Source organism: Octopus sinensis, linkage group LG9 (assembly GCF_006345805.1).
Source record: "Octopus sinensis linkage group LG9, ASM634580v1, whole genome shotgun sequence".
In the NCBI taxonomy this organism is placed as follows: domain Eukaryota; kingdom Metazoa; phylum Mollusca; class Cephalopoda; order Octopoda; family Octopodidae; genus Octopus; species Octopus sinensis.
The window spans coordinates 7,366,160-7,392,369 of record NC_043005.1 but is presented as its reverse complement, the minus strand read 5'-3'; the positions used below and the strand labels follow the sequence as shown (position 1 = coordinate 7,392,369).

The window sequence follows — 26,210 nt, the reverse complement described above, 5'->3', positions numbered from 1 at the left end:
TATATATATATATATATATATATATATATATATAATCAAAATAAGCAACCAGGATATCCAGAAGTAATGCATTACCTCTGGATATCCTTGTAGCTTATTTTGATTGTAATCGCGCCATTTTGAATTATATGGATAATACCATATTAAATTCTGGTGCCTTTAACTTAAGTACCATATTCAACTGAATCTAAATTTTACTGAACTTATATATATATATACATATATACAACAGGGTTCTTTCAGTTTCTGACTACCAAATCCACTCACAAGGGCTTGGTTGGCCTGAAGCTACAGTAGAAGACACTTGCCCAAGGTGCCATGCAGTGGGACAGAACCCAGAACCATGCCTGGTTGGGAAGCAATCTTCTTACCACACAACCATGCCTGTGTCATGTATATATACAATAATATATGCAATTATGTGTTATGTCCATGTATCTGCATATCCGTTTACTTGTGTGTATGTTTTTATATATTTATACATACAACACACACGCACACACACATGCATGTGTATGAGTGTTTTTTGTGATTTCATGGTTGCCATGTTGCTATAATGTATTTTGAATCTCATTTAGTTAGTACTCCAGTTTGTGAAGCGTGACTTTTATTATCATGAGCAAAAAGATTAGCAATTGGTGGGATTTGTTCCAGCTCTTTTTCTTGTGAGTTCAAATCCTGCAGAAATCAACTTTGCCTTTCATACTTTAGGGGTCAATAAAATATATTACCTATTTCTTTACTGCCCACAAGGGGCTAAACACAGAGAGGACAAACAAGGACAGACAAACGGGGATGAAGTTGATTATATTGACCTGAGTGCGTAACTGGTACTTTATTTATCGACCCCGAAAGGATGAAAGGCAAAGTCGACCTCGGCGGAATTTGAACTCAGATTGTAATGGCAGACGAAATACCGCTAAGCATTTCGCCTGGCGTGCTAACGTTTCTGCCAGCTCGCCGCCTCAGTCACGTACCGAGGTTGATGTAATCTACCACATTGCTAGCCTTGGGCATAAATTTGTAACAATTATCATTATTGTTATTATTATCAATGTGTTGAGTTGGCAGAATTGTTAGCATGCTGGATGAAATGCATAGTGGTATTTTGCCTGTTCCTCCGATCTGAGTTCAAAACTTCACCAAGGTCAACTTTGCCTTTCATTCTTTTGGGGTTGATAAAATAAGTACCAGTTCAACACTAGGGTCGATTTAATCGACTCATTCCCTCCCCCAAAATTGCTGGCAAAATTGTGGCAAAATTTGAAACCATTATTATTAAGGTGGTGAGCTGGCAGAATCGTTTGCATGCTGGGTGAAATGTTTAGATGTATTTTGTCTGCTATTACGTTCTGAGTTCAAATTTTGCCGAGGACAACTTTGCCTTTCATCCTTTTGGGGGTTGATAAATTAAGTACCAGTCAAGTACTGGGATCAATGTGATTGGTTTATCCCCTCCCCACAAATTTCAAGAATTGTGCCTACAGTAGAGAGGATTATTATTATCATTAAGGCAGAATCGTTAGCATGCCAGGTGAAATGCTTGGCTGTATTTCATCTGTCATTAGATTCTGAGTTCAAATACCACCAGGGTCAACTTTCCTTTCATCCTTTTGATATATTAAGTACCAGTGAATCACTGGGGCTGATGTAATCGACTAGTCCCCGCCCAACAAATTTCAGGCCTTGAACCAATAGTAGAAAGGATTATTATTATTATTAAGAAGAGGAGTGGGTGGAGACTAGTGAATGGTATATTCTTTAGATTGGTATGTAAACTGCTTTAAGTTATTTAGTTATCTTTTGTGGTCAAATCTTTCTTTTTTTCTTCTTAGTCAATAAAATAACTATCAGTCAAACATTGGGACAATTTAATCAATTAATTAAATTGTTTAGCGTTGCACCTATGTTAGAAGTCATTATTATCAAGTGTGAAAGATGTCGGAATCAGTCAAACACCAAGCAAAAAGTCTTGCAGTATTAATAACCTATCTAGTTCAAATCTTACTGAGTTTGATATTGCTTTTCATTTTTCTGAGTTGATTTATTATACATTTTTTTTTAAGAGTAATTATTTTTGTTTACAAAATCAACAAAATTACTCTAAGAACTTTGTTAATGCAAACCTGATGATTTTTGTGTTTGTTTTAAATGTTAGCAATGTGTTCTCACCTGAATCATTATCAACATTTCAGCAAAAGAACCATATCCATTCCACTGAGAACTTCAACGGTGATTAGTGCAAATGATAACCTGTAGGAGAAGCATGCTTTCTTTCAACTTGTGGTGTCAGAAATCCTGAGTCAAAGGAATTTTGTTGAGATGAAGAGAGAAAGGTAATATCACTTATATATGCTTTCTTTTAGTAACAACTAGCAGTATCGCCCGGCGTTGCTCGGGTTTGTAAGGGAAATAACTATATAAGCATTTTTAGAGAGTTACTTCCCTTATATAATAGCAAAAAATACATTAAAAATGGGAAAAAATGATGGTAAATTTTTTTTAAATCGTAGACTCATATGAATCATGACTATAAGATACCCGGTTTTGGTTACACTGCACCGCAAAATGTGGGAGTAGTTAGGAATCTAAATCGTAGGAGACAGACACACAACTTGACTTTTATATATAAAGATAATAATACCGATGAACTACCTTCCATTGGCTTTAGACAAATTTGATAGTTGTTTGGTAATTCTACTGACAGAAGACTCATATGTTGATGGTATAATATACCTATCCATTTCTCATCTTGCTTCATAAAAACATGCCTGTTATTTAATTATAAGTGGTTGGTGTTCTCTAGTATATGCTTCTGCTTAGTCAAAAGATTATAGACATTGCTGATGGGATCATATTCAGCCAACTGTTAGTTTGTCTGAGAGTAACTGATGTTTAAGCAAACACATTATAATTTCCGTGTCGGTGGCATGTAAAAAGCACCATCCGTTTGTGGCCGTTGCCAGCCTCACCTGGCCCCCGTGCCGGTGGCACGTAAAAAGCACCATCCGATCGTGGCCATTGCCAGCCTCGCCTGGCCCCCATGCCGGTGGCACGTAAAAAGCACCATCTGTCCGTGGCCGTTTGCCAGCTCCGTCTGGCACCTGTACGGGTGGCACGTAAAAAGCACCCACTACACTCACGGAGTAGTTGGCGTTAGGAAGGGCATCCAGCTGTAGAAACACTGCCAGAGCAGACTGGGCCTGGTGCAGCCTTCGGGCTTCCCAGACCCCAGTTGAACCGTCCAACCCATGCTAGCATGGAAAGCGGATGCTAACTGATGATGATGATGATGATGATTATTATTCTGCCATGGTGAGCTGGCAGAAACGTTAGCACGCCGAGCGAAATGCGTAGCTGTACTTCGTCTGCCGCTACGATCTGAGTTCAAATTCCGCCGAGGTCGACTTTGCCTTTCATCCTTTCGGGGTCGATAAATTAAGTACCAGTTACACACTGGGGTTGATGTAATTGACTTAATCCGTTTGTATGTCCTTGTTTGTCCCCTCTGTGTTTAGCCCCTTGTGGGTAGTAAAGAAATATATTACTATTATTATTAAATGATAGTTGATAATAGAATTAGTAAAGTAGTTGACAGATTGCTCAGCAGCTTTTACTTACACCCCTTTAATTTTTGGCTCAAAACTCATTGGGCTCAACTTTGCCTTTCATCTTTTTGAGGTTGACATAACTGTTCCCTTACTCTAAATTGATTGCTTTATGTCTCTATTAGAAATCATTATTATTATTATTATTATTATTATTATTATTATTCAACTATGTTGTAGAAATTGTTTGGTAGAGCCATTAAAAGTTTTGGGCAAAATGCCTTGTGGTATTTCTTCTAGCTCTTTGCTTTCCAAGTTCAGATCCTATCAAGGTCGACATCGCTTATATTTCTCCAGGATTGATAATATAAAGTACCAATAAATTACTGAGGACAATGATAGACAATGGTATTGACTATCTCTCTCTTCTCAATATTGCAGGCCTCGTGCCTAAATCAGAAACAATTTTATTTCACAGCACTGGTCAGTGCAGTTTCTGTTGCTTTCAGTGACATAGCACAAGTGTGTGTGTGTGTTAGACTGGCTGGGTCTGCTCACGTGTGTGTATTTTTCTGTTGTCAAAAGTATTTTACATTTAAGAAAGGGAGTGGCCAGTTTGGTTACCTCACAGTGCTGCCAATCCCCCTCCCCACTATGCCACTGGTAGCTTTAACCCTTTTGTTACTGTATTTATTTTGAGATGCTGTGTTTCTTTCAATTATTTTGAATATAACAAAGAATTTAGTAAAATAACTTAGTTATCATCAAGCTAGTGTTAGGAACGTAAATTGTGATTAAGGCTTGGTGGAATATTTTAATTCAAAACTTATGAAAACAAGACATTTTACCTCAGAGCCGGTTTTGGCCGGGTTAGTAACAAAAGGGTTAACATGTAGAAATATTAATTACTAGCCAAAATTTTGTTTAGGCAAAAGATTCAATATCAATGTAAGCAGTAGTATGGGTGCATGCACTGTAATAGCACATTACTGCATCCACCATTTGTTGGTGATTTCCTGCTTCTGGTAGATGCCACCTTTGCACCATTCAGGTACTAACTCTTCAACCCATAGGTCTATTTGGAAAGCCATTGCTATGAGTGTTTTACGAGGTCAGAGTGCAAATCAGCCTCTTTTAGTCACCTTTCACAACATGCAGTGGAAACGTTGGGTCTAATGGTTGGCATGCCAATACCCACACAGCACTAGAACAATGTGAAATGAAATGAAGTGTTATGCTGAAGAACAAAACACACTACCTAGTATGGGAATTGAACCAACAATCTGGCAATCCTGAGTGCAACACCTTAACCACTAGGTTAAGTAGTTGCACCCATATATTTATACAATATCAGTAACATATTATCTATATTTACAACTAGCAGTATCGCCTGGCGTTGCTCGGATTTGTAAGGGAAATAACTATATAAGCATTTTTAGAGTTATAGCCAAAAAATAGCAAAAAAATGCATTAAAGATGGAAAAAAAATGATGGTAAACTTTTTAAAAAATCGTTGACTCATCGTAGACATTTTTAGAGAGTTACTTCCCTTTTATAATAGCGAAAAAATGCATTAAAATGGAAAAAAAAGATAGTAAATTATTTTTAAAATCGTAGACTCATCGTAGACGTGCGCTAATACCCAGAAGGGCTCGATATGAATGACGACTATAAGATACCCGGTTTTGGTTAAACTGCACCGCAAAATGTGAGAGTAGTTAGGAATCTAAATCATAGGAGACAGACAGCACACAACTTCACTTTTATATATAAAGATATATTCCCTTGTCTATATCTAAAATTAGAACTACTTTAAACATGCATACTAAACAGACTAATTAAAAACCTGTGTTGAAGATGATTGACAAATATCCCTAAACACAACATAAAATTATCAAAATTTATCTTAAAAATTCATATAATTTTTTTTTGTTGATCATTATTCTTTTTATTTTTTGCCTAAATAAAATTCCTTTTTTTTTTTTGTTTTAGCTTTGTTTCCATTATACAATCATGATATTTAAGCAACTGAATGTATATCTTCAGTGCATTCTATTCTGTCTACTTTTCATTGCAACTTGTTATGTAAACAAGGTAAGAACTTTTTCTCTTCAGATCTTTTGAAAATATGCATAAAATTCAAATATTTATAGATTCATTCTGATTGAAGAAAAATACAAAATAGGGGTCAAGCACATTATGTGGCTTTGTTTTTGAATTCACTACGTGGAAACTTCTCACTTCCCTTTCTCAATTTCTCTTTCTCTGTGTGTATATATATATATTGGATAATCATTATCATATGTCCATTTGTCATCAAAATTTATCTCAAAAATTCTTACCATGTATGCTTATTTTAAGGTGGCGAGCTGGCAGAAATGTTAGTACGGGCGAAATGATTAGCGGTATTTTGTCTGTCATTACGTTGTGAGTTCAAATTCTGCCGAGGTTGACTTTGCCTTTCATCCTTTCAGGGTCGATAAATTAAGTACCAGTTACGCACTGGGGTCGATGTAATCGACTTAAACTCTTTGTCTGTCTTTGTTTGTCCCCTCTGTGTTTAGCCCCTTGTGGGTAGTAAAGAAATAGATAAATTAAGTACCAGTTGTGTACTGGGATCGATCTAATCAACTGGCCCCCTCCCCAAAAATTTCGAGCCTTGTGCCTTGAGTAGAAAAAAAAAATTTCCATGCTTATATGGGTTCTACAGCTTGCTATGGGGCTGGTCAGGCTCCAGTTGTCTGTTGTGGCATGGTTTCTATGACTGGATGCCCTTCTTACTGCCAACCACTTTACAGAGTATGTTGGGTGCTTTTTATATGCCAACTGCACAGGTGTATTTACACAACACTGGCATGAGTGCATTTTATGTGGCACTGGCACCTGCAAAGGACAAGCCTGTATGTATGGATGACAGTGACACACACATAAATTTACAAAACAAGAAAATGGAATGAACTAGCTTTAATCACTAATCACAACAATTGTTTCTGTGGATTGGTTACAGCTGTTAGTTGCTAATTTTTCCATGTCATACTTTTACATAAATATTATATGAATAATATGATCCAGCAGCAGCTGTGTATCCACATGTCATCAGGTGAGTGGCTTTGAGAGCCCAGTTGGATGACATCCAGTTTTCCATTGTTTTAGCACATTTTCTCTATACTATGTAACATATAGATTCAAATAGACATGACATTTGTCATAAAAACTAAAATCTTCCAACAGAATGTATACCTAGTGACTTAGGATAGCCAATGTAACAGATGAGTTCTGGTATCTTTTAACTGTTTTTATTGAAAAAGAAGTTTGTCACCCAATAAAACTGAATATGTGGAAAGCTCGAGTTCATTAAATATATATATACTACCTTTAATTTACATTTGTAATTGTCTCATTTATAACAATGGTTTCAAATGTTGGCACAAGGCCAGAAATTTTGGGGTGGGAGTTAAGTCGATTACATTGACCTTAGTGCACAATTACTACTTATTTTATTGACCCCAAAAAGATGAAAGGCAAAGTTAACCCTGATAGCATTTGAACTCTGAATGTAAAATTGGAAAAAATGCCACTAAGCATTTTGTTCAGTGAAGATAACATTTCCACCTGCTCACTGCCTTTATCACATTTATAATATTAACTTTTCTTAATCTAGTCTGTACTGATTTTACTCATAGACTTCATTTTTATGCCCCAGACTATTCTGATGGCTTTAATTAAGTATATTTAAGTGAATTTACATCTTTATTATCTACTAGTTTACTTAATAACATACTGTTTTATTATCACACATTACCTAACAATTTTCCCTAGTTTCCCTCATTTTCATCTTCATCAAGAACTATGTCGTTAATAAAGAATATTTTTCTTCTTTACAGTATGTTTTATCTGTCTTAAAATTTACTCATCCTACTATTTTTCAAGGGTAAGTATTTGCTACACCAATTTATATTTACATATTTGGGTCTGATTATAATTAAAATAACTATTTCTAGCATTGCACAAGGTCAGAAATAATTGGTGGGTATTGATCTAAGGACTTATTTTAGTAATTATTTTGTTGTAACTAGAAAGATGAAAATCAATATTAACTTTGGGAGGATTTCATCTCAAAATAAAAGAATGTAATTAAATACCATGTTACCTTGTTTCCAACAACACACCCTGATGGAGATGATAATTTTCTTTGTACTTCAAACTTCCTCACACTGACATCATCTATATGTGTTTTAAATACCTTATATTTAATCTAAGCTATTTGAATGAACACAGAGCTTAAGAAAATAGTTTAGTGGGAACATGACAGCCACATCTTTTTCAGTAGTGGAAAAAAAGAGACCCCCCCCCCGAAATTCCAATCTCTTTGTGCATCAAAGAGACAGTCCACCTTGACATTACCCTCTCTACACAAGAATGCTTTATAATTAAAACCCTCTAAGTCACATCAAATAATTATTGAAGATCTATCATGATTACCTCCCATGCATCATATTATCAAAACTGCATCGTAAAGACAAAAATTCTTCTTTAGAATCAGAAAATATTGTAAAAGCTTCAGGCACTGCCCCACCTCTGGCTAATCTTTTAAAAAAACAATCTAACGAGCAAGATTGCTGTGTTCATGAAGAATTGTGCTTTTAAACTGTAAATGTATCAGTTGTTTTATAAAAATGTCTAAGATGTAGTGGAAAGAGTATTATTAAGATATACCAGATTTGTAGTATGTGAGGTAGTAAAGAAGGTCATAAAAGTGAAGACTAAAGACCAAATGAACAAACCTTATAGTACTCCATGAAAAACATTATAGATCTTAGAGGTTTTATAGTCAAGATGTATGCTGGATAACCTCACAAACAGTTAGCCATCTACAATATGGTGTTGTATATTTTAAAAGGTTTGTGTTTAAAATGTGTTGTGTTTGTTAACAATTTCTAAATATTTGTTGAATATATATGCCTCCTGTAGTTCTTAATATATGTTTCTAGGCCAGTATCCATATTTATTTCATCAGATGGCAGTGTTTTGTGGGAGTAATTTTTATCAAGCTGAACATGATGACTGGAAATATAAATTTGCTGTGGGATGGAAACAAGTAAGAGACCTTTTTTTCTCATTTTTATCTGGCATAATAGTAAATACTCAGATATGTTGACTAAATTTCTCTTTAAGTTGTTTTATATATTATGTGTAATACATTGATCTCTGATACCACTTATAAAGATGCACACACACACACACACACATGCAGACAGATATAAGTTTATTGAAGATCTATCATGGTAAAAAGCACCATCCGTTTGTGGCCATTGCCAGCCTCGCCTGGCCCCCGTGCCGGTGGCACGTAAAAAGCACCATCCGTCCGTGGCCGTTTGCCAGCTCCGTCTGGCACCTGTGCGGGTGGCACGTAAAAAGCACCCACTACACTCACAGAGTGGTTGGCGTTAGGAAGGGCATCCAGCTGTAGAAACACTGCCAAATCAGACTGGAGCCTGGTGCAGCCTTCTGGTTTCACAGATCCCCGGTCGAACCGTCCAACCCATGCTAAACGATGATGATGATGATGTGTGCATATAATAGATAAGAATATGTCAAAGGGTATTTAAGTGATGCAGACAATTAGTGCTCAGAGCAGACCAAATACCTAACTATTACTGTATATAAATATATTATCATTTATATCCTTTTTTCCATGCAAGTGTAGGGCACTGCCTAAGGACTGATAACATATGAACTGTAGACAGGAACTTCACTGGCTAGCTAGGGAATTGGTCTGCAGTGAAGGGACTACTGGTTTGGTAGGACTTTTGTCAGAGACTTTAGATGTCTGATTGCATTCACCCTCACGGTGTATAACTGAATCATCATCATCATCATCATCGTTTAATGTCCGTTTTCCGCGCTAGCACGGGTTGGACGGTGCGACTGGGGTCTGGGAAGCCAGGGGCTGCACCAGGCTCCAGTCTGATCTGGCAGTGTTTCTACAGCTGGATGCCCTTCCTAACGCCAACCACTCCGCGAGTGTAGTGGGTGCTTTTTACGTGCCACCTGCACAGGTGCCAGGAGGGTCTGGCATCGGCCACGATCAGTTGGTGCTTTTAACGTGCCACCGGCACGGAAGCCAGCCAAGGCGGCGTTGGCATCGGCCACGTTTGGATGGTGCTTTTTACGTGCCACCGGCACAGGTATGAAATAAAATAAATATTATGCCAACACACTCCTCTTGTTCCCAGTTGATTTTTGTGTGTATAGCTTAATGAAGCTATACCAGCATGAGTTCGATGATTCAACGTGAACTGATAAACCAGAGAGCCGTGCCATGCTCCAATATCTGCTTCAGCATGGTTGGATGCTCTTCCTAATGCCAACCACTTCATAGTGTGTACTGGGTACATATTTTAAGGCAGCAGCACTAGTGAGATCATTGAGTACCCGTAAGACAAGACCCCATTCTCAACTGAGTATGGTATAGTATTTGAGGAATATGAAAATATGATAAAGGGACAGGAGCAGGTACCTTACTGAAGACATGAATACATAGCTTCCCCATCTGGAAAGAGAGAGAGAGAAGTGGGGTCAAGGTACAAGGTGAACATGAAAGAGAGAATAGGATAGAGGGGACAGAAAGTGTGGGTGGGTAGGTAAGTGTTCTAGAGTCAAAACAGTGAGATAAATCATTAGAGATGGGGTTTGAGTTAGATGCAGTGAATATTACTTATGAGAGACATGAAGGAAGAAACTAAGTGGTCAACAAGGAAGGCGATGATAATGGAGAGTAGTAGGGATTCAATGTAAAGTGCAAGGGAATAAGAGGTATCATTTACAGTACCTGAATGAGTAATACCACAGAAGATTGATAAAGAAATGGGTGTTAGAAGATGAGTTGTGGGGAAAGGCTGGATAAAACTCAGTTTTGCTGAGATGGTCAGGTTTTCCCAAGCAGAGCCAATCACCATTCATCACAGTTCCCATCATCTCTTCCAGGAGGCTCAACATCCTGAGGTCAGTTTTCACCATTTCATTGCACATCTTCTGGGGTCTCCTTTTTCCAAAGGTTCCTTCCATGTTTAATGATCTTCTTATAATCATTTCTTTACACAGCTATTCTCATGTATCCACATCCCATGACCACACTGGCACAGTTTTCTCTCCTATGCACCAAATCTGATTCTTCTTGTGCCCAATTTTTCTCTCAACACATCGGTATTATGTCATACATGAACACTGACATTGCATAATTATCAGAGCATGCTAGCTTCATTTCTTTCCAGTCTTTGCATGTCCTCTACATTCCTAACCCATGTTTCCCAGCCATCTAGCATTACTTTTTGTACATAAGCATCATACAATTTGCCTTTCACTCTGAAAGAGAGAAATTTTGTTACCAACAGAGATAAGAGTTATCTGAAATTTCTTCAGCTACTTCTTTTTCTAGCAACTATACTTTGACAGCATCTTCCTCTACTGCTAATTACATCATTTTGATAGCAGAAAATATCTACCACATCTAGGTGTCCTCTTAGGCATTGCAGAAAATTTATTTCCCATGTGTTCTTAGTGTTTTCCACAAGTATGCATCTGCCACAAAGTCTACTTCCTCTGTTAACCTTCCTGTAATTCCACTGCACTTCTTGTGTATCCATAAATTACACCATGTAGAATTTCTACCAATACTTATACATATCAAACAGAGTCATTGGCCCAAAGGGATTTGTCTCATATCTGTTTTCCTGCTAACTAGTACTTTGGTCTTTGCTAAGTTAAAATTAAGACCCTTTGACTCCAAGTTTTGCTTCAACACCTGGAATTTCATTTCCATTTCTACAAGAGTTTCAGCTGCAAGAACAAAGTCATCAGCAAAGAGGAGTTCCTATGGGTAACTGCTCTTAAATCCCTCTGTTATGGCTTGGAGCATTATGATATTTAGGAGGGGCCTGGTAACTGAGCCCTGATGAACTATCTACACACTAAATTCATCACCGTACTTATTGTTAATTCTCACTTTATTGACAATGTCCTTGTACATGGGTTGAACTGCTCTCTCTAGCTATTCATCAACTCCTAGCTTCTGCAATAACTACCAGATAAGGGAGCAAGGTACCTTGTCAAAAGTTTTCTCCAAGTTGATGAATTCCAAGATTAGGTCAAGGGCTAATCTTGTCACTAGCACATTAGTTGCATTGCTTTTCCTGTGTGTCTCTTCAAAGTTTCTAACTAGGTTTCCCTATAATCTGTTATTATTTTTTTTATTTTCTGTCACTATTTCCTTACTAAACTTTATTGATTCTGTTGGGTTGTCTGGAAAGTTCATGCCGATTTTTAAAGGAAAGATAAAGGTCAATAAATACTTGCCATTACATTTTTAATCAACCAAATATGAACCATTTTGTTACACAATGCATCTCCATCTTTCCTTTAACTTGAAAATACCCTCTTCCCAGAATTGAGTTGGTTTCATGGCAAAGAATTCATCAAGGTATCTTTTTACATCATCCAAGGAATTGAAAGTTTTACCATTAAGACTATTCTGCAGAGACTTGAATAAGTGGAAATCCAAAGGAGCAATATCTGGTGAATATGGAGGGTGGGGTAATGCATCCCCGCAATTTTTGTCTGGTTCCCAAAGCATCAAGTGCCGAAAAAGAACTTTCTTATCTTCCATTTTAAAGGGTTAGAGAATCAACACAGGTTATAGGAACATAAAAACCTTCTTCCATGAAAAGATAGCTTAAACTGCGCTCTAAATGGAGGTGTAGTCAAATCCTATTTTATGGACTCAAACATGTTCTAAAATAAGTCAGAAGGTAAGCTACTATAAATTGGCATGAACTTTCCAGACAACCCAATACTTTAATTGCCTTTTTAGGTGTACCTGTACTACCTTTTGTTTATGCTTGTTTAACTCTTTTGTTGACACTGTTTCTGAAAGCTTAAAGCACTGAGAGTGACACATTCAGCTTTCAGTTATTGGGTCCTTGCCTACAGATCCTATCTAGGTTGACCACACAGATCACAGATTGGTGACCTGTGTAGGTAGTAATTTTGAATTGTGGACAACCTATGCTATCCCTATCTACTAGTCTACAGAATACTCTATCTAGTTATGATTTGGATAACCAAGCAGTTTGTCCGTATTCAACATTGGAATTTTCGAGAAATCTATTCACTACCTTTCGGACAGATAGAAGCATCTGAACAAGTTTGTGAGACTTTTACATTGCCTACTTTCTATCAGCTAGCTTCACAAATCCTTTCTTATGTCCCACTAATTCTAGGGTCCACTCTAAATTCCTAAAGAAATCTGGTTGCCCAGCTTGTTGGGCTGTAATATCATAACCTTCATTCCTGGACTTAGCATACATACACACACACATGCTGGCTGTTAACTTGTGACTGAGGAAGACCATCAATGACCAATAAGAACATGTATATACATGCAGACATTTATGCATACACAAACTTTTATTTTTATAACTTATAACACACATTTGTATATATTTCTTTTTTCAGAAAATTCTTTTTATATTGGTTGCCTGAGTTCATGCTATTTGTTATTTCAATTTATTCAGGCTCAAAAGCTTTAGCAAATATTGTAAGTAATATAATATCATACTCTTTTGAATTAATTTTTGATTTTGTTTTTAAGATAGTATGTTGATTTCAGACATAATTTGCCACTACATGCCATGTAATACAATATAGACCAAAGATGAATCAATGAAGAAGTGACAATGTGGTTACTCACTTGCTAGAAATAGTAACCGTATCTTTTTCAATGTTACTCTATCACGTTTAAAAGGAAAGGGTATATTGGATAAAATAGTTCTAAGTTTACAAAGAATATTGGTTGGTCATGACAGGAATGTCTTTAGTCATAAGTTTGCTTGACTATGTTTATCTGGAGTTAAACAGTAGCCAAAGAGCCTAAAAGAAGTTTACAAAATATCGGATCTTGTGATAGTTTGCTTCATAATTAGTTTGGATTTAACTGATAGTTAGCCAACAGCTGACTTTTACTGTCAGAATAAACCATGGTCAGTTTAATGGAATGATTTTTGAGACTTTCTCATATAGCTTAAGATTTTTAGATGTAATTAAGGCAAGTTCATATCTTTTGCATGAACATTAATATATATATATTTTCATTTGGACATGCAAATCTATTACTCACTAATGATAATTTATTGGCATCATTATCATTATTATTGTTTATTTCTATTATTTATGGTTTGAAGGAAAATGGCCAGCTGGCAGAATTGTTAGCAGATTGGGCAAAATGCTTAGTGGCATTTCTTCTGGCTCTTAATATTCTGAGTTCAAATTTGACTGAGGTTAGCTTGTCCTTTCATCCTTTCAAGTTCAATAAAATAAGTACCAGTGGATCACTGGGGTTGATGTAATTGACTAACTCCCTCCTCCCAAATTTTAGGCCTTGTGACTATAACAGAAAGAATTATTTATGGTTTGAAGGGTTGTAGATCGGCAATAAGAGTAAAGTTTTTGCAGGGTTTTTTTTTTTTTTTGCATTGGTTGCGTGTGTCTGAATTTTGTTAGATTTCATTATACAAGGTTGATAAAATAACCACTAGTCATGTACTAAAGTATATTCAGTTACTATTCTTATTATTTGACTTAGTTTGAAATCATTGTTTATAATATATGTTGCCTGAATAGTTGCTTTCCAAACACCATGAATAGTTATGTACAATTCAGGGGCAACTTAGTAACAGTCAACAGGTATCAGAATAACTGCAGGACCTCCAGCTTTGTAAAAGTTTAACTGGGTAACAACTTGATAGGTGACAGAGCACTGGGTGACAACTAGATAGGTGATACTAGCTAATAGTCAAAGAGATGATATTATTAATCTGTTATAATAAAATATATATTTACTACTACTGCTAATAATAATAATAATAATGAAATTATTGTATACAGTGCTCAGGTGCACCACAACTTGTCAAAAGTGCATATAAAGTACATGCAGTAATGTAGAAATGTCTGGAAAGTGAACAGTGTATGAGTCAGATACATGCTTGTGTGTGTATGGAGGGGAGAAAATCAGGTGTAGTGTTGGCGAATCTCAGGAAGCATGGAAGTTTTGAAGGATGCAGTGCTCCGACAACTAACAACTGATGCCGGCAGTTTGTTCCATGCTTCAGCAACTCTCAGTGTGAAAAAATGTTTCCTGAAGTCATGGGAGCTGTGCTGTTTTCTGACTTTGTAAATATGTCCTCTGGCACATCACCTACATGCTCTCCTTATATAAAGATCTTCACAATGCTCATGTTCCTATCCAAAGTCATCCATTCACCTGGGTGGATGTCATTCCCTTTTTGACCTATGCAAGGTTGTGGTGCTGGTTGCATCTCCATTTCCTTCATTGTTTGAGGAGCTGACAATCCTACAGATGTCCAAGATGTGACACAAATTTCATTGACTGAAATGTTATTTTAGGAGTTCTCTTCCATTGCCCTTTGTTTCTCTTCCCCCACTGAGTTGTGTGCTGTGCATTAGGTAGTTTCAACCAAACCTCATCTGCATTTTGAATAACTGAATGGATGCTGGTCCTTCCTTTTTCTCAAAATATCATAAAATGTTACAAAATGATGTGGGTGTCTCCATGCATATCTAAACACTACTTTTTGTAGGACCAACTCCTCTGCTGCTCTTGCTCTGGGTGACATGTTGTATAGCATGGAAAACGGACGTTAAATGATGATGATGATGATTGTGACTGACAAAAAAATAACAAATAAAAGTTTAGTTATTATTATTGTTGTCAGAGATTTTAATGTTCCAATGTAGTTTAGGATCATTACTGTTACCATCAGGTTGAAAATAAGAGAGATAGCTGGAAGTTGGAAGTGTGAGGTAATTTTTTTCTTGGGGTATGACGTGCACATTTAAATATTTCAACGTTTTTTAGTGTATATTTGAATAGATCTATGTATGGAAAGAGAAGGGAATCAAAGAGTTTTATGAAGACAAGCTCTATATTAAGATAACACTCAATGGTTAAATGAGTGTCAGGTTTGTTTAGATTCTAGACTTTAGAAACTAAGAAGTTAGCATTGTTGTGGTGAGGAGGTTAGCCTGTAAACAAAAATCCAGATAAGCTGGTGTATTTAAGGGTGGGTTGTTGAAGAAAAAGCTGACAGTGAATAAGTAGTGTTTTATTTCAGAGCAATTTAGATTGAGGAATGAGTTCTGGACAATGTTGAAATGTCCTTTTGGCAAAGAACATAAAGAGGAAGGAGAGTGATCCTTTTGTATTTTCCCATTAATTCATTCCAATTGGTAACTGGGAATGATTATTTTTCTGTTGTAGGATGCATCTTATGTTTCTGTTATATGATCACTTTTAAACCATTTGGAAATTATTGAACTATGAAAAAACACTTTCTGTATGTGGCCGATACCAGCTCCACCTTGACTGGCTTCCGTGCCGGTGGCATGTAAACAGCACCAACTGTCCGTGGCCATTGTCAGTCTACCCTGGCACCTGTGCCGGTGGCACGTAAAAAGCATCATCTGTATGTGACCGATGTCAGCGCCACCTTGACTGGCTTCTGTGTTGGTGGCATGTAAAAACCACCAACCGATCATGGCTGTTTCCAGCCTTCCCTGGCACCTGTGCTGGTGGCACGTAAAAAGCACCCACTACACTCACGGAGTGGTTGGCGTTAGGAAGGGCATCTAGCTGTAGAAACACTGCCAGATCAGACTGGCACCTGGTGCAGCCTCCTGGCTTCCCAGACCTCGGTCAAACCATCCAACCCGTGCTAGCATGGAAAACGGACGTTAAACGATGATGATGATGGTGATGAGCTTTGACAGTTTGGAGAATTTAGAGAATCTTCTTTAGAGCAGCAATTTATCTCGTACAAACCAGGTTTGAAAACTTGTTGACAAGCATAATAGGTATTGAAATAACAGCTACCTAACCAATTATTTCATTTGATTGAGGCTATTATGTTGCCATAAGGAAAAAGAAAAGAGAAGTACCTAGAAGATATGAGTTTGTTTTGCACTTGATTATCTTTACAGTTTAAAAAATATTGTAGCAAGGAGAACAAAAGCAAAATCACAGACTTTTGTTGCTGGGTACTATACTAATCACCTTGCAAAACCTTATTGTAAATCAGTGGCATCTCATACTTGTATATTTGCTAGTAAGGATACCAAAGTGGTGATAAAAGACTATGGGATATTGCATTATTTGATGGAACCATCTCTCGAAACCCTAACAGTGAGCTTCTGTTAGGACACCGCAAACTAAAATTCAGCCAAGTACTCTCTTGAAAATTAGCTTCATATTCTTTTATGTTAGTATTTATTTTTAAAAGTAACTTTATAATATGCTTATGTGATATTATCTTTTTATCTACTCTACCTTGAATTATTTGTTGTTTGAAAATATCCGCTTTAATGCAATAATTGGTAATCATCATCATCATCATCATCATGGTTTAGCGTCCACTTTCCATGCTAGCATGGGTTGGACAGTTCAACTGGGGTCTGGGAAGCCAGAAGGCTGCACCAGGCCCAGTCTGATCTGGCAATGTTTCTATGGCTGGATGCCCTTCCTAACGCCAACCACTCCATGAGTGTAGTGAGTGCTTTTTATGTGCCACCTGCACAGGTGCCAGACAAGTCTGGCAAACGGCCACGATCGGATGGTGCTTTTTACGTGCCACCGGCATGGAGGCCAGGCGAGGCTGGCAAACGGCCACGGTCGGATGGTTCTCTTATGTGCCACCGGCATGGAGGCCAGGCGAGGCTGGCAAACGGCCACGGTCGGATGGTTCTCTTATGTGCCACCGGCATGGAGGCCAGGCGAGGCTGGCAAACGGCCACGGTCGGATGGTTCTCTTATGTGCCACCGGCATGGAGGCCAGGCGAGGCTGGCAAACGGCCACGGTCGGATGGTTCTCTTATGTGCCACCGGCATGGAGGCCAGGCGAGGCTGGCAAACGGCCACGATCGGATGGTGCTTTTTACGTGCCACCGGCATGGAGGCCAGGCGAGGCTGGCAAACGGCCACGGTCGGATGGTTCTCTTATGTGCCACCGGCATGGAGGCCAGGCGAGGCTGGCAAACGGCCACGGTCGGATGGTTCTCTTATGTGCCACCGGCACTGGTATCACAGCAACAATTTCCATTCATGTTGCTTGATTTTGATTTTTCTTTTTTCTTTTTGTCTTCATGTTTTAACTCCGTTTTCTTTGATGTGTTTTTGTGGTGTTGCAAAATATATTAATTTTATCATTTTATAGTCTATTCCAGCATACTTAGCAGTCCTCAATAGCTGTGCTCTGATTAATCATATAAGTATATGCGTTCTTCATTGGAATTTCAAGGTAGGAGTATTTAATCTTTTTACCATTATAATATATAAATGGTGCATAATTTTTGTGTTATATTTAATTTCAATATAAAAAAAAGATCAACTGTTTACTTAAAGTTTCTATATCTGAAAAGCATAAAAAATAACAATCCATTTCTAGAGAGCAGTTTTCAAGTAAATCATGCTTTGCCTTACAAAATATTTACTGAATGAAATTTTAGTGGTTATCTCCCTTTGGTGGTGAAATACCATTTTGTTAAATTCTGAGGATTTGTGAATTTAATAATCAGTAACTAGAATAATCTGTCCAGTGATTGCCTTCACTCAAAAGGAAATCAAAGGCAGTCAAAATCACAAAATGTTTATAACAAATATATTGCAATTAAAAATGGGGCATGTACAAAGCACCAACCGATCATGGCTGCTGCCAGCTTCCCCTGGCACCTGTGCAGGTGGCACGTAAAAAGCACCCACTACACTCAAGGTGTGGTTGGCATTAGGAAGGGCATCCAGCTGTAGAAACACTGCCAGATCAGACTGGAGCCTGGTACAGCCTCCTGGCTTCCCAGACCCCGGTTAAACCATCCAACCCGTGCTAGCACGGAAAACAGACGTTAAATGATGATGATGATGATGATGATGATGATGGCATAACAATACAAAATTTTAAATTATTTCCAGAACATACTTTACAATAATATAATACTGAAGCCTAAGAATCTGAAGAGAATTGTAACTAACTTCTTGAAAAGAAGAGGAAATGCATACTGGTGTTGTTTCTTACGGTTCAGAATGTGAAATCTGCCCACTGTTCCTCAGAGAGTCATTGAGGCTTTGGTTCTCAAACTGCTGAATTTATCTCAGTGGTTACTAAAATATATACAATAAATATACACATATCGATTCAGTTGATTATAGCCTCGTATGTAAAGGACTATGTTAGAACAATTAATATTTTATATTTAACTAGCAGTATCGCCCGGCGTTGCTCGGGTTTGTAAGGGAAATAACTATATAAGCATTTTTAGAGATGTAAAGTATAATAGCCATCTCAATATGGCTAACTACAAGGGGGGGGGGTTACTGTAGCTTTTTACGTTCTGAGATTTAATAATAAATTTTTAGAGAGTTACTTCCCTTATATATGCCAAAAATGCATTAAAAATGGGAAAAATTGATGGTAAATTTTTTTTTAAATCGTAGACTCATCGTAGACGCGCGCTAATACCCAGAAGGGCTCGATATGAATCACGACTATAAAATATCCGGTTTTGGTTAAACTGCACTGCAAAATGTGGGAGTAGTTAGGAATCTAAATCGTAGGAGACAGACAGCACACAACCTCACTTTTATATATAAAGATATGGAAGCCTAGTATGCTTTTGTTGTAGAACACAACTATGATATCTAAGTAGAAGCTTATAAAAACAAAAATGAAACTATGAGTTAGAAAAGAATGCTTTATATTCAGGTTAAGTAAATTAATTTGAGGAGGTATTTTCACCAGCAATCAGATATATCAGACTGAAAAATAAAACTGATGAAATCATCATCATCATCGTTTAACGTCCGCTTTCCATGCTAGCATGGGTTGGACGGTTTAACTGGGGTCTGGGAAGCCCGAAGGCTGTACCAGGCCAGTCAGATCTGGCGGTGTTTCTACAGCTGGATGCCCTTCCTAACGCCAACCACTCTGTGAGTATAGTGGGTGCTTTTTGTGCCACCGACACAGGTACCAGACAAGGCTCGGATGGTGTATTTTACGTGCCACCGGCACGGAGGCCAGGCAGGGCTGGCACAGCCACGATCGGATGGTGTTTGTTACGTGCCACCAGCACGGGGGCCAGTCGATGCGGTGCTGGCTACGGCCACGTTCGGATGGTTCTCTTATGTGCCACCGGCACATTGAATAAATTTGCCATAATATTAAGCAAAACCTAGTATTATGGCAGATTTATTCAATGGTTTTCAGTTTAAAATTTCAATACCTTAAACCTAGCATCTTTTCAGATTTTTACTCTCAAATCCTGAAAGCAACAATTCAATTTTTAAAAGCTAATTGAATCAGATTTAAATTTAAGTCTCTGATTTTATAGATATATGAGGCCAAAGACTGGATTTTTCATTTTGTAATTGGAGCCGCTGCAGTTGGAGTTGTCTACAGTGATCCTATGGTAAATTATTTTTAATAATTATTACTAATCTGTCTCTCAGTCTGTCTGTCCTTCTATCTATTTATTTATTTCTGCCCCATAGAACCCGATCGTGCATGTCACATTCACTGAGTAGCCAGTGAGTGAATCATTGATTATATACAAATAAACAAAAACTCTATTACATACATTGAGTACTCTCTGTTTTGTTTCCAACTCTGAACATATATATGTGCTGTGTGTGTGCGTGCATGCGTGTACACACACACACATTGGGTTGGCAACTAAGTTCCTGCCAATTTTTAAAATTTAAATTTTATTGGGTTGGCAACTAAGTTCCTGCCGATTTTTTATAAGGTTTAATAAAAAATAATTAATCAATAATATATTCACTCTTGTTGTTTACAACTTCTTCCCATCATTCCCAACGTTCAACAAGATTTTCAATACCTTGTTGGTAGAAATCACCTGATTTTGACTCAAAAAATTGATCCAGCCAAGCTCTCAGTTCTGCATCAGTATTGAACAAAACTCCGCACATAGCATTTGAAAGAGATTGAAAGAGGCAGAAATCCATTGGTGCCAAATCAGGAGAGTACGGTGGGTGTGGCAGCACTTCCCAGCCATGCGTTTAAATGGCTTCCTTGGTCATATTGGCGATATGAGGGCGGGCGTTGTCGTGCAGCAGAAAAACTCCATGCTGCCGATTAGGCTTTTTCTCTTGAATAGCCGTGTTGAGTCATTCTATCTGTTGAACATAGAGTTCCGCATTGACCGTTTGGTTCCATTCAAGCAATTCATAATGGATAATCCCTTCCCAGTCCCACCATACGCACAACATCGTTTTACGTGGATGAAGATCTTGTTTCATGCGCAGTGTCGCTTGTTTACTGGGGCTAAGCCATTCCTTACGCTGCTTCATATTCATATTTTCATTGCCAGTAATGTTTCGGTAAAGAAATCGTTGCTTGTGTCCATGAGTTGAGCGGTGACGAGCAAGCAAACCAGCGGAAATTGTGGCTCGTTGATTTTTGCTGTTGTCACTCAAAGCATGTGGAACCCATGCTCCATACTTCTGAACCTTTCCCATCGAGTGAGGATGCTTCTCTATAGCAGTGTGGGAGCATTCCATTTTCTCTGCCAGTTCTCTTGTTGTTTGATGAGAATTTTTGTGCAAAAGTTGGTTTAATCACTCTTCATCAAACTCAACGGGATGGCCAGAATGAGGTGCATCTTTGAGGTCAAAATTTCCATTTTTGAACTTGGCATACCAATCACGAGCGGTTATTTCAGTTATGGCACCCTCTCCATACACAGTACAAATGTTGTGAGCAGCTTTTGCAGCTTTAGAACCTTGATTAAAAGCAAAAAGGAGGTGTCAAAAATGCTCATTTTTCTTAACTTGACATTCCATTTTAATGATCTGAAAATAAACAAAAATTAACTAAAATTAACTAGAAAAAAAACAAAATAGATTCCAAAATGATTCAAAAATAGAATTCTAGAAAAAAATAGATTCCAAAATTTAAAAACGCAATAAATTCCAAAATTTAAAAAAACAGCGATGACTTAGTTGCCAATCCACTATATACTCTTTTTACTCTTTTACTTGTTTCAGTCATTTGACTGTGGCCATGCTGGAGCACCGCCTTTTAACCGACAACTAGACCCCGGGACTTATTCTTTTGTAAGCCCAGTACTTATTCTATCGGTCTGTTTTGCTGAACCGCTAAGTAACGGGGACATAAACACACCAGCATCGGTTGTCTAGCAATGCTAGGGGACAAACACAGACACACAAACACGCATATCAGAATCGAAATCGATCAATCGAAATCGATCAATGGAAATTGCAGATGTGTTACCAGTGCCGGTGGCTTGTAAGAGAACTTTCCGTTTCGCGACCGTTGCCAGCACCGCCCCGTTTCGTGTCCGTTGCCATCCTCGCCTGGCCCTCGTGCCGGTGGCACATAAAAAGCACCATCCGTTCGTGGCCGTTTGCCAGCTCTGTCTGGCACCAGTGCGGGTGGCACGTAAAAAGCACCCACTACACTCACGGAGTGGTTGGCGTTAGGAAGGGCATCCAGCCGTAGAAACACTGCCAGATTTGACTGGGCCTGATGAAGCCTTCTGGCTTCACAGACCCCAGTAGAACCGTCCAACCCATGCTAGCATGGAAAACGGACGCTAAACGATGATGATGATGATGATGATGATGACGATGGGCTTCATTCAGTTTCTGTCTACCAAATCCACTCACAAGGCTTTGGTCGGCCCGAGGATATAGTAGAAGACACTTGCCCATAGTGCCACGCAGTGGGACTGAACCCGGAACCATGTGGTTGGTAGACAAGCTACTTACCACACAGCCACTCATATATATATATATATATATATATATATATATATATATATATATATATACATATATACATTTATACATATATATATATATATATATATATATATAATATATATATATATATATATATATATATATATTATATATATATACATATATACATTTATACATATATATATATATATATATATATATATATATATATATATACATACATATAGGCGCAGGAGTGGCTGTGTGGTAAGTAGCTTGCTAACCAACCACATGGTTCCGGGTTCAGTCCCACTGCGTGGCATCTTGGGCAAGCGTCTTCTGCTATAGCCCCGGGCCGACCAATGCCTTGTGTGTGGATTTGGTAGACGGAAACTGAAAGAAGCCTGTCGTATATATGTATATATATGTATATGTGTGTGTGTGTGTTTGTGTGTCTGTGTTTGTCCCCCTAGCATTGCTTGACAACCGATGCTGGTGTGTTTACGTCCCCGTCACTTAGCGGTTCGGCAAAAGAGACCGATAGAATAAGTACTGGGTTTACAAAGAATAAGTCCCAGGGTCGATTTGCTCGACTAAAAGGCGGTGCTCCAGCATGGCCGCAGTCAAATGACTGAAACAAGTAAAAAAAAAAAAAAAAATATACATATATACATATACATATATATATAATCATATCAAAGGGAAATGGAAATTAATTAAAATTTACATTTCCAGTGGTTGAACTTGTAAAAAATTAGTCAAGAAGACTATATATTAGTCATACAATATAGTGTATATTTAAACACATAAGGAATCCACTTATAGGAATTCTACATGCTAGAAAGAACAGCTAGGTTCTATAACCACAAAAATTTGGGATAAAATTCAACAGGAACAAATTGAAAAATGAAAAACATTTTACCATCTAGTTTCCTGGACCAATTGGTTTCTGATCTTATTTTAGCGAATCAAGGAACTCACTAGGTGTGATCTTCTTCAGCAGTTCCACCTAGGGTTAAACGTATACACACGGGACAATCAAAACTATTTGCCCTGTGTTTATACATCCTAACTCTTTCAAAATCTACTGCGCAGCCACAGTCCTTCGCCGGCAATAAAAAGAACCACCAATTTTTAAAATCAAAAATTATCCAAAAACTTACAATATTTAATCATATCAAAGGGAAATGAAAATTAATTAAAATTTACATTTCCAGTGGTCTAACTTGTAAAAATTTAGTCAAAAAGACTATATATTAGTCATACAATATAGTGTATATTTAAACACATAAGGAATCCACTTATAGGAATTCTACACGCTAGAAATCCTCGCAATTTCAGCTGATTAATCTTGAGATTGCTCCAATCTGGCCAGCCCCAAGGAAAAATTAAGCTAAGAGCATTAGATTCGAGAATGATCCAGTTCTTGACTGAAGATAGAAGGCTTCAAATGACCTGTCTGTTTTTTTGTATCGTCTATCTGGATCTTTTGTTGTCCCGTTTTGCGTTCTTATCCCATTTTGTATTTTATTTTATATATATATATATATATATAGCTGCATAGTACTCTTTGTTCTCTTATATGTATGTATATGCATATATCTATTTTGCTAATTTTTATATAATTAAATCTCATTTAACTCCTTGTCTTTCTTGTTTTGCAGTATGAAATAGAGAGTTATTTCTGGTTATATGTACACATTATTTCCTTCAGTGAGTTATTTATTTTACCATTTTTCACATTTTTTCTCTTCTTGGAGTAATTTTTGTTCAGTAGCAATATAAATTAGTTATTTTAATACTTGTACATAGTGAACCACCAAATTTATGGAATAATATTTATTATATAGATGTTACTGTATCTCCTGAAAGTTATTATTAGTTGTACCGTATCTCTACCACCTGTGTCATCTCTTGTGAAAGGTAAGAGAGTCCAGTTTGCTGGACATTGTTGTAGAGCTGAAAAAGAGGTAATTTCTACTCTCCTCCTCTGGAAGCCATCTACTCGCAATACCAGAGGGCGCACACTCTCCTACCCTGATGTAATCTCCAGGGATACAGGTATCCAGCAACAGGACCTTCGTAATGCCATGATGGACTGTGAAGTCTGGCGTAGCATGGTAAATTCCATTGTCTCGACCACGGTCGAACAATGATGATGATGATAATCATAAACAGTTACAAGGGCAAAGGAGATGCATTAGAGAGAGGCAACAATGGAGAAAATTCAAACTACTGGAACTAGTTATGAAGGTCATAGAGAAAGTCAAAGCACAATTGATCTGTGATAGAGTGGACGTAAATGAGATGCATTTTGCTTCATGTTCAGAAGGTGTACCACAAATGCAATTTTGTAGTAAGGCAACTGCAGAAGAAATACTTGGAAAAACAGGGTAAACTCCTGTTCCTGGCATTCATTGACTAAGAGGAAGCATTTGACAGAGGACCTCATTCAGTAATTTGGTAGTCACAAAGGAAACTCTGTGTAGATGAATAGCTTGTGAGGGCTGTACAAGCTATGTACAAAGATGCAGTAAATAAAGTGAGAATCAACAACAATTTCAGTGAAGAATTTAATGTGAGGATAGGGGTCCATCATGGTTCAATCCTCAGTCCTTTCCTATTCATTATTGCCTGATAGGCTATCAATGAGGAGTTTAAGAATGGATGTTCATAGGAATTCCTATATGGTGATGGTCTTGTTCTCATAGCTGAATTTATTGGGGAATTAGAAAGAAAATTCCAGGCTTGGAAGCTAAACCTAGAACTTAAGGTAAGCTTAGCAAAGACAACAGTTTTAGTAAGTAGGGAAAAAGACAGGACCTTGATACGCAGAAAAAGGGCTACATGTAAACTCCATACATTGTACTCAGTGTAAGCTATGGATAGACAAGAGATGTAGTGGAATCACAGGCAAGCTAACAGGGAATGTAAGCTTCGTAGTAGATGCATGCACTCTTGGTGTTTATTCTCCTAAATGTCAGGATGGCTGTGTGTCTGTGTTGATAACGTTTGCTTATGTAATTAGCGAGGAAGATGGTTACTCTGAAGTATAGTAGCTAGAGTAAGAATGGGTTTGAGAAAGTTCAGTAAACTACTACTACTATTGGCAACAAAGGTCTTTTCCATTTTGCAAGGTTTGAGTTACTGATGGGTTCAGTAAAAAATCTAGCCTGCTGGTATCAGGGCCCATCAGGGCTCAGTTCTCATCTATATCCTGTTTGGTTTTTACAGATTTCCATGCCATAACAAGACTAGGTATCTGTGAGAACGTTTGCGTGTTGCAGACCCAATTCTCAAGCTGAAACTATTGGGTTGTCTGGAAAGTTCTTGCCGATTTATAGTAGCTTACCTTTCGACTTATTTTAGAACATGGTTAAGTCCATAAAATAGGATTTGACTACACCTCCATTTAGAGCACAGTTTAAGCTATCTTTTCGTGGAAGAAGGTTTATGTTCCTATAACCTGTGTTAATTCTGTAACCCTTTAAAATGGAAGATAAGAAAGTTCCTTTTCGGCACTTGATGCTTTGGGAGCCAGACAAAAATTGCTGCAGCTCGGTTGGGATGTGTTACCCCACACTCCATATTCACCAGATATTGCTCCTTTGGATTTCCACTTAGTCAGGTCTCTGCAGAATAGTCTTAATGGTAAAAATTTCAATTCCTTGGATGACGTAAAAAGATACCTTGATAAATTATTGCCATGAAACCAACTCAATTCTGTGAAGAGGGTATTTTCAAGTTAAAGGAAAGATGGAGATGCATTGTGTAACAAAATGGTTCATATATGGTTGATTAAAAATGTAACGGCAAGTATT

The 26,210-nt window shown here is 37.7% G+C and overlaps 1 protein-coding gene across 14 annotated transcripts in view; it reads left to right on the top strand.

The window, feature by feature from the left end:
- The window catches only part of LOC115215817 (transmembrane protein 241), a 61,799-nt gene that overhangs the window by 19,500 nt on the left and 16,089 nt on the right, over positions 1–26,210 (top strand). For 8 of the 14 annotated variants that reach the window (XM_036505756.1, XM_036505752.1, XM_036505753.1 and 5 more), the window contains 8 exons: positions 2,196–2,336; positions 5,541–5,642; positions 7,433–7,479; positions 8,566–8,646; positions 13,062–13,143; positions 17,831–17,914; positions 19,998–20,075; positions 24,054–24,102. In XM_036505756.1, the coding sequence (XP_036361649.1) occupies positions 5,562–5,642; positions 7,433–7,479; positions 8,566–8,646; positions 13,062–13,143; positions 17,831–17,914; positions 19,998–20,075; positions 24,054–24,102 (502 nt within the window). In that variant the 5' untranslated portion in view covers positions 2,196–2,336; positions 5,541–5,561. Of the gene's footprint in view, positions 1–2,195; positions 2,337–5,540; positions 5,643–7,432; positions 7,480–7,511; positions 8,504–8,536; positions 8,647–13,061; positions 13,144–17,830; positions 17,915–19,997; positions 20,076–24,053; positions 24,103–26,210 lie in introns of those variants that run through there. The other 6 variants (XM_036505759.1, XM_029785131.2, XM_029785130.2 and 3 more) reach the window with 6 other exon arrangements.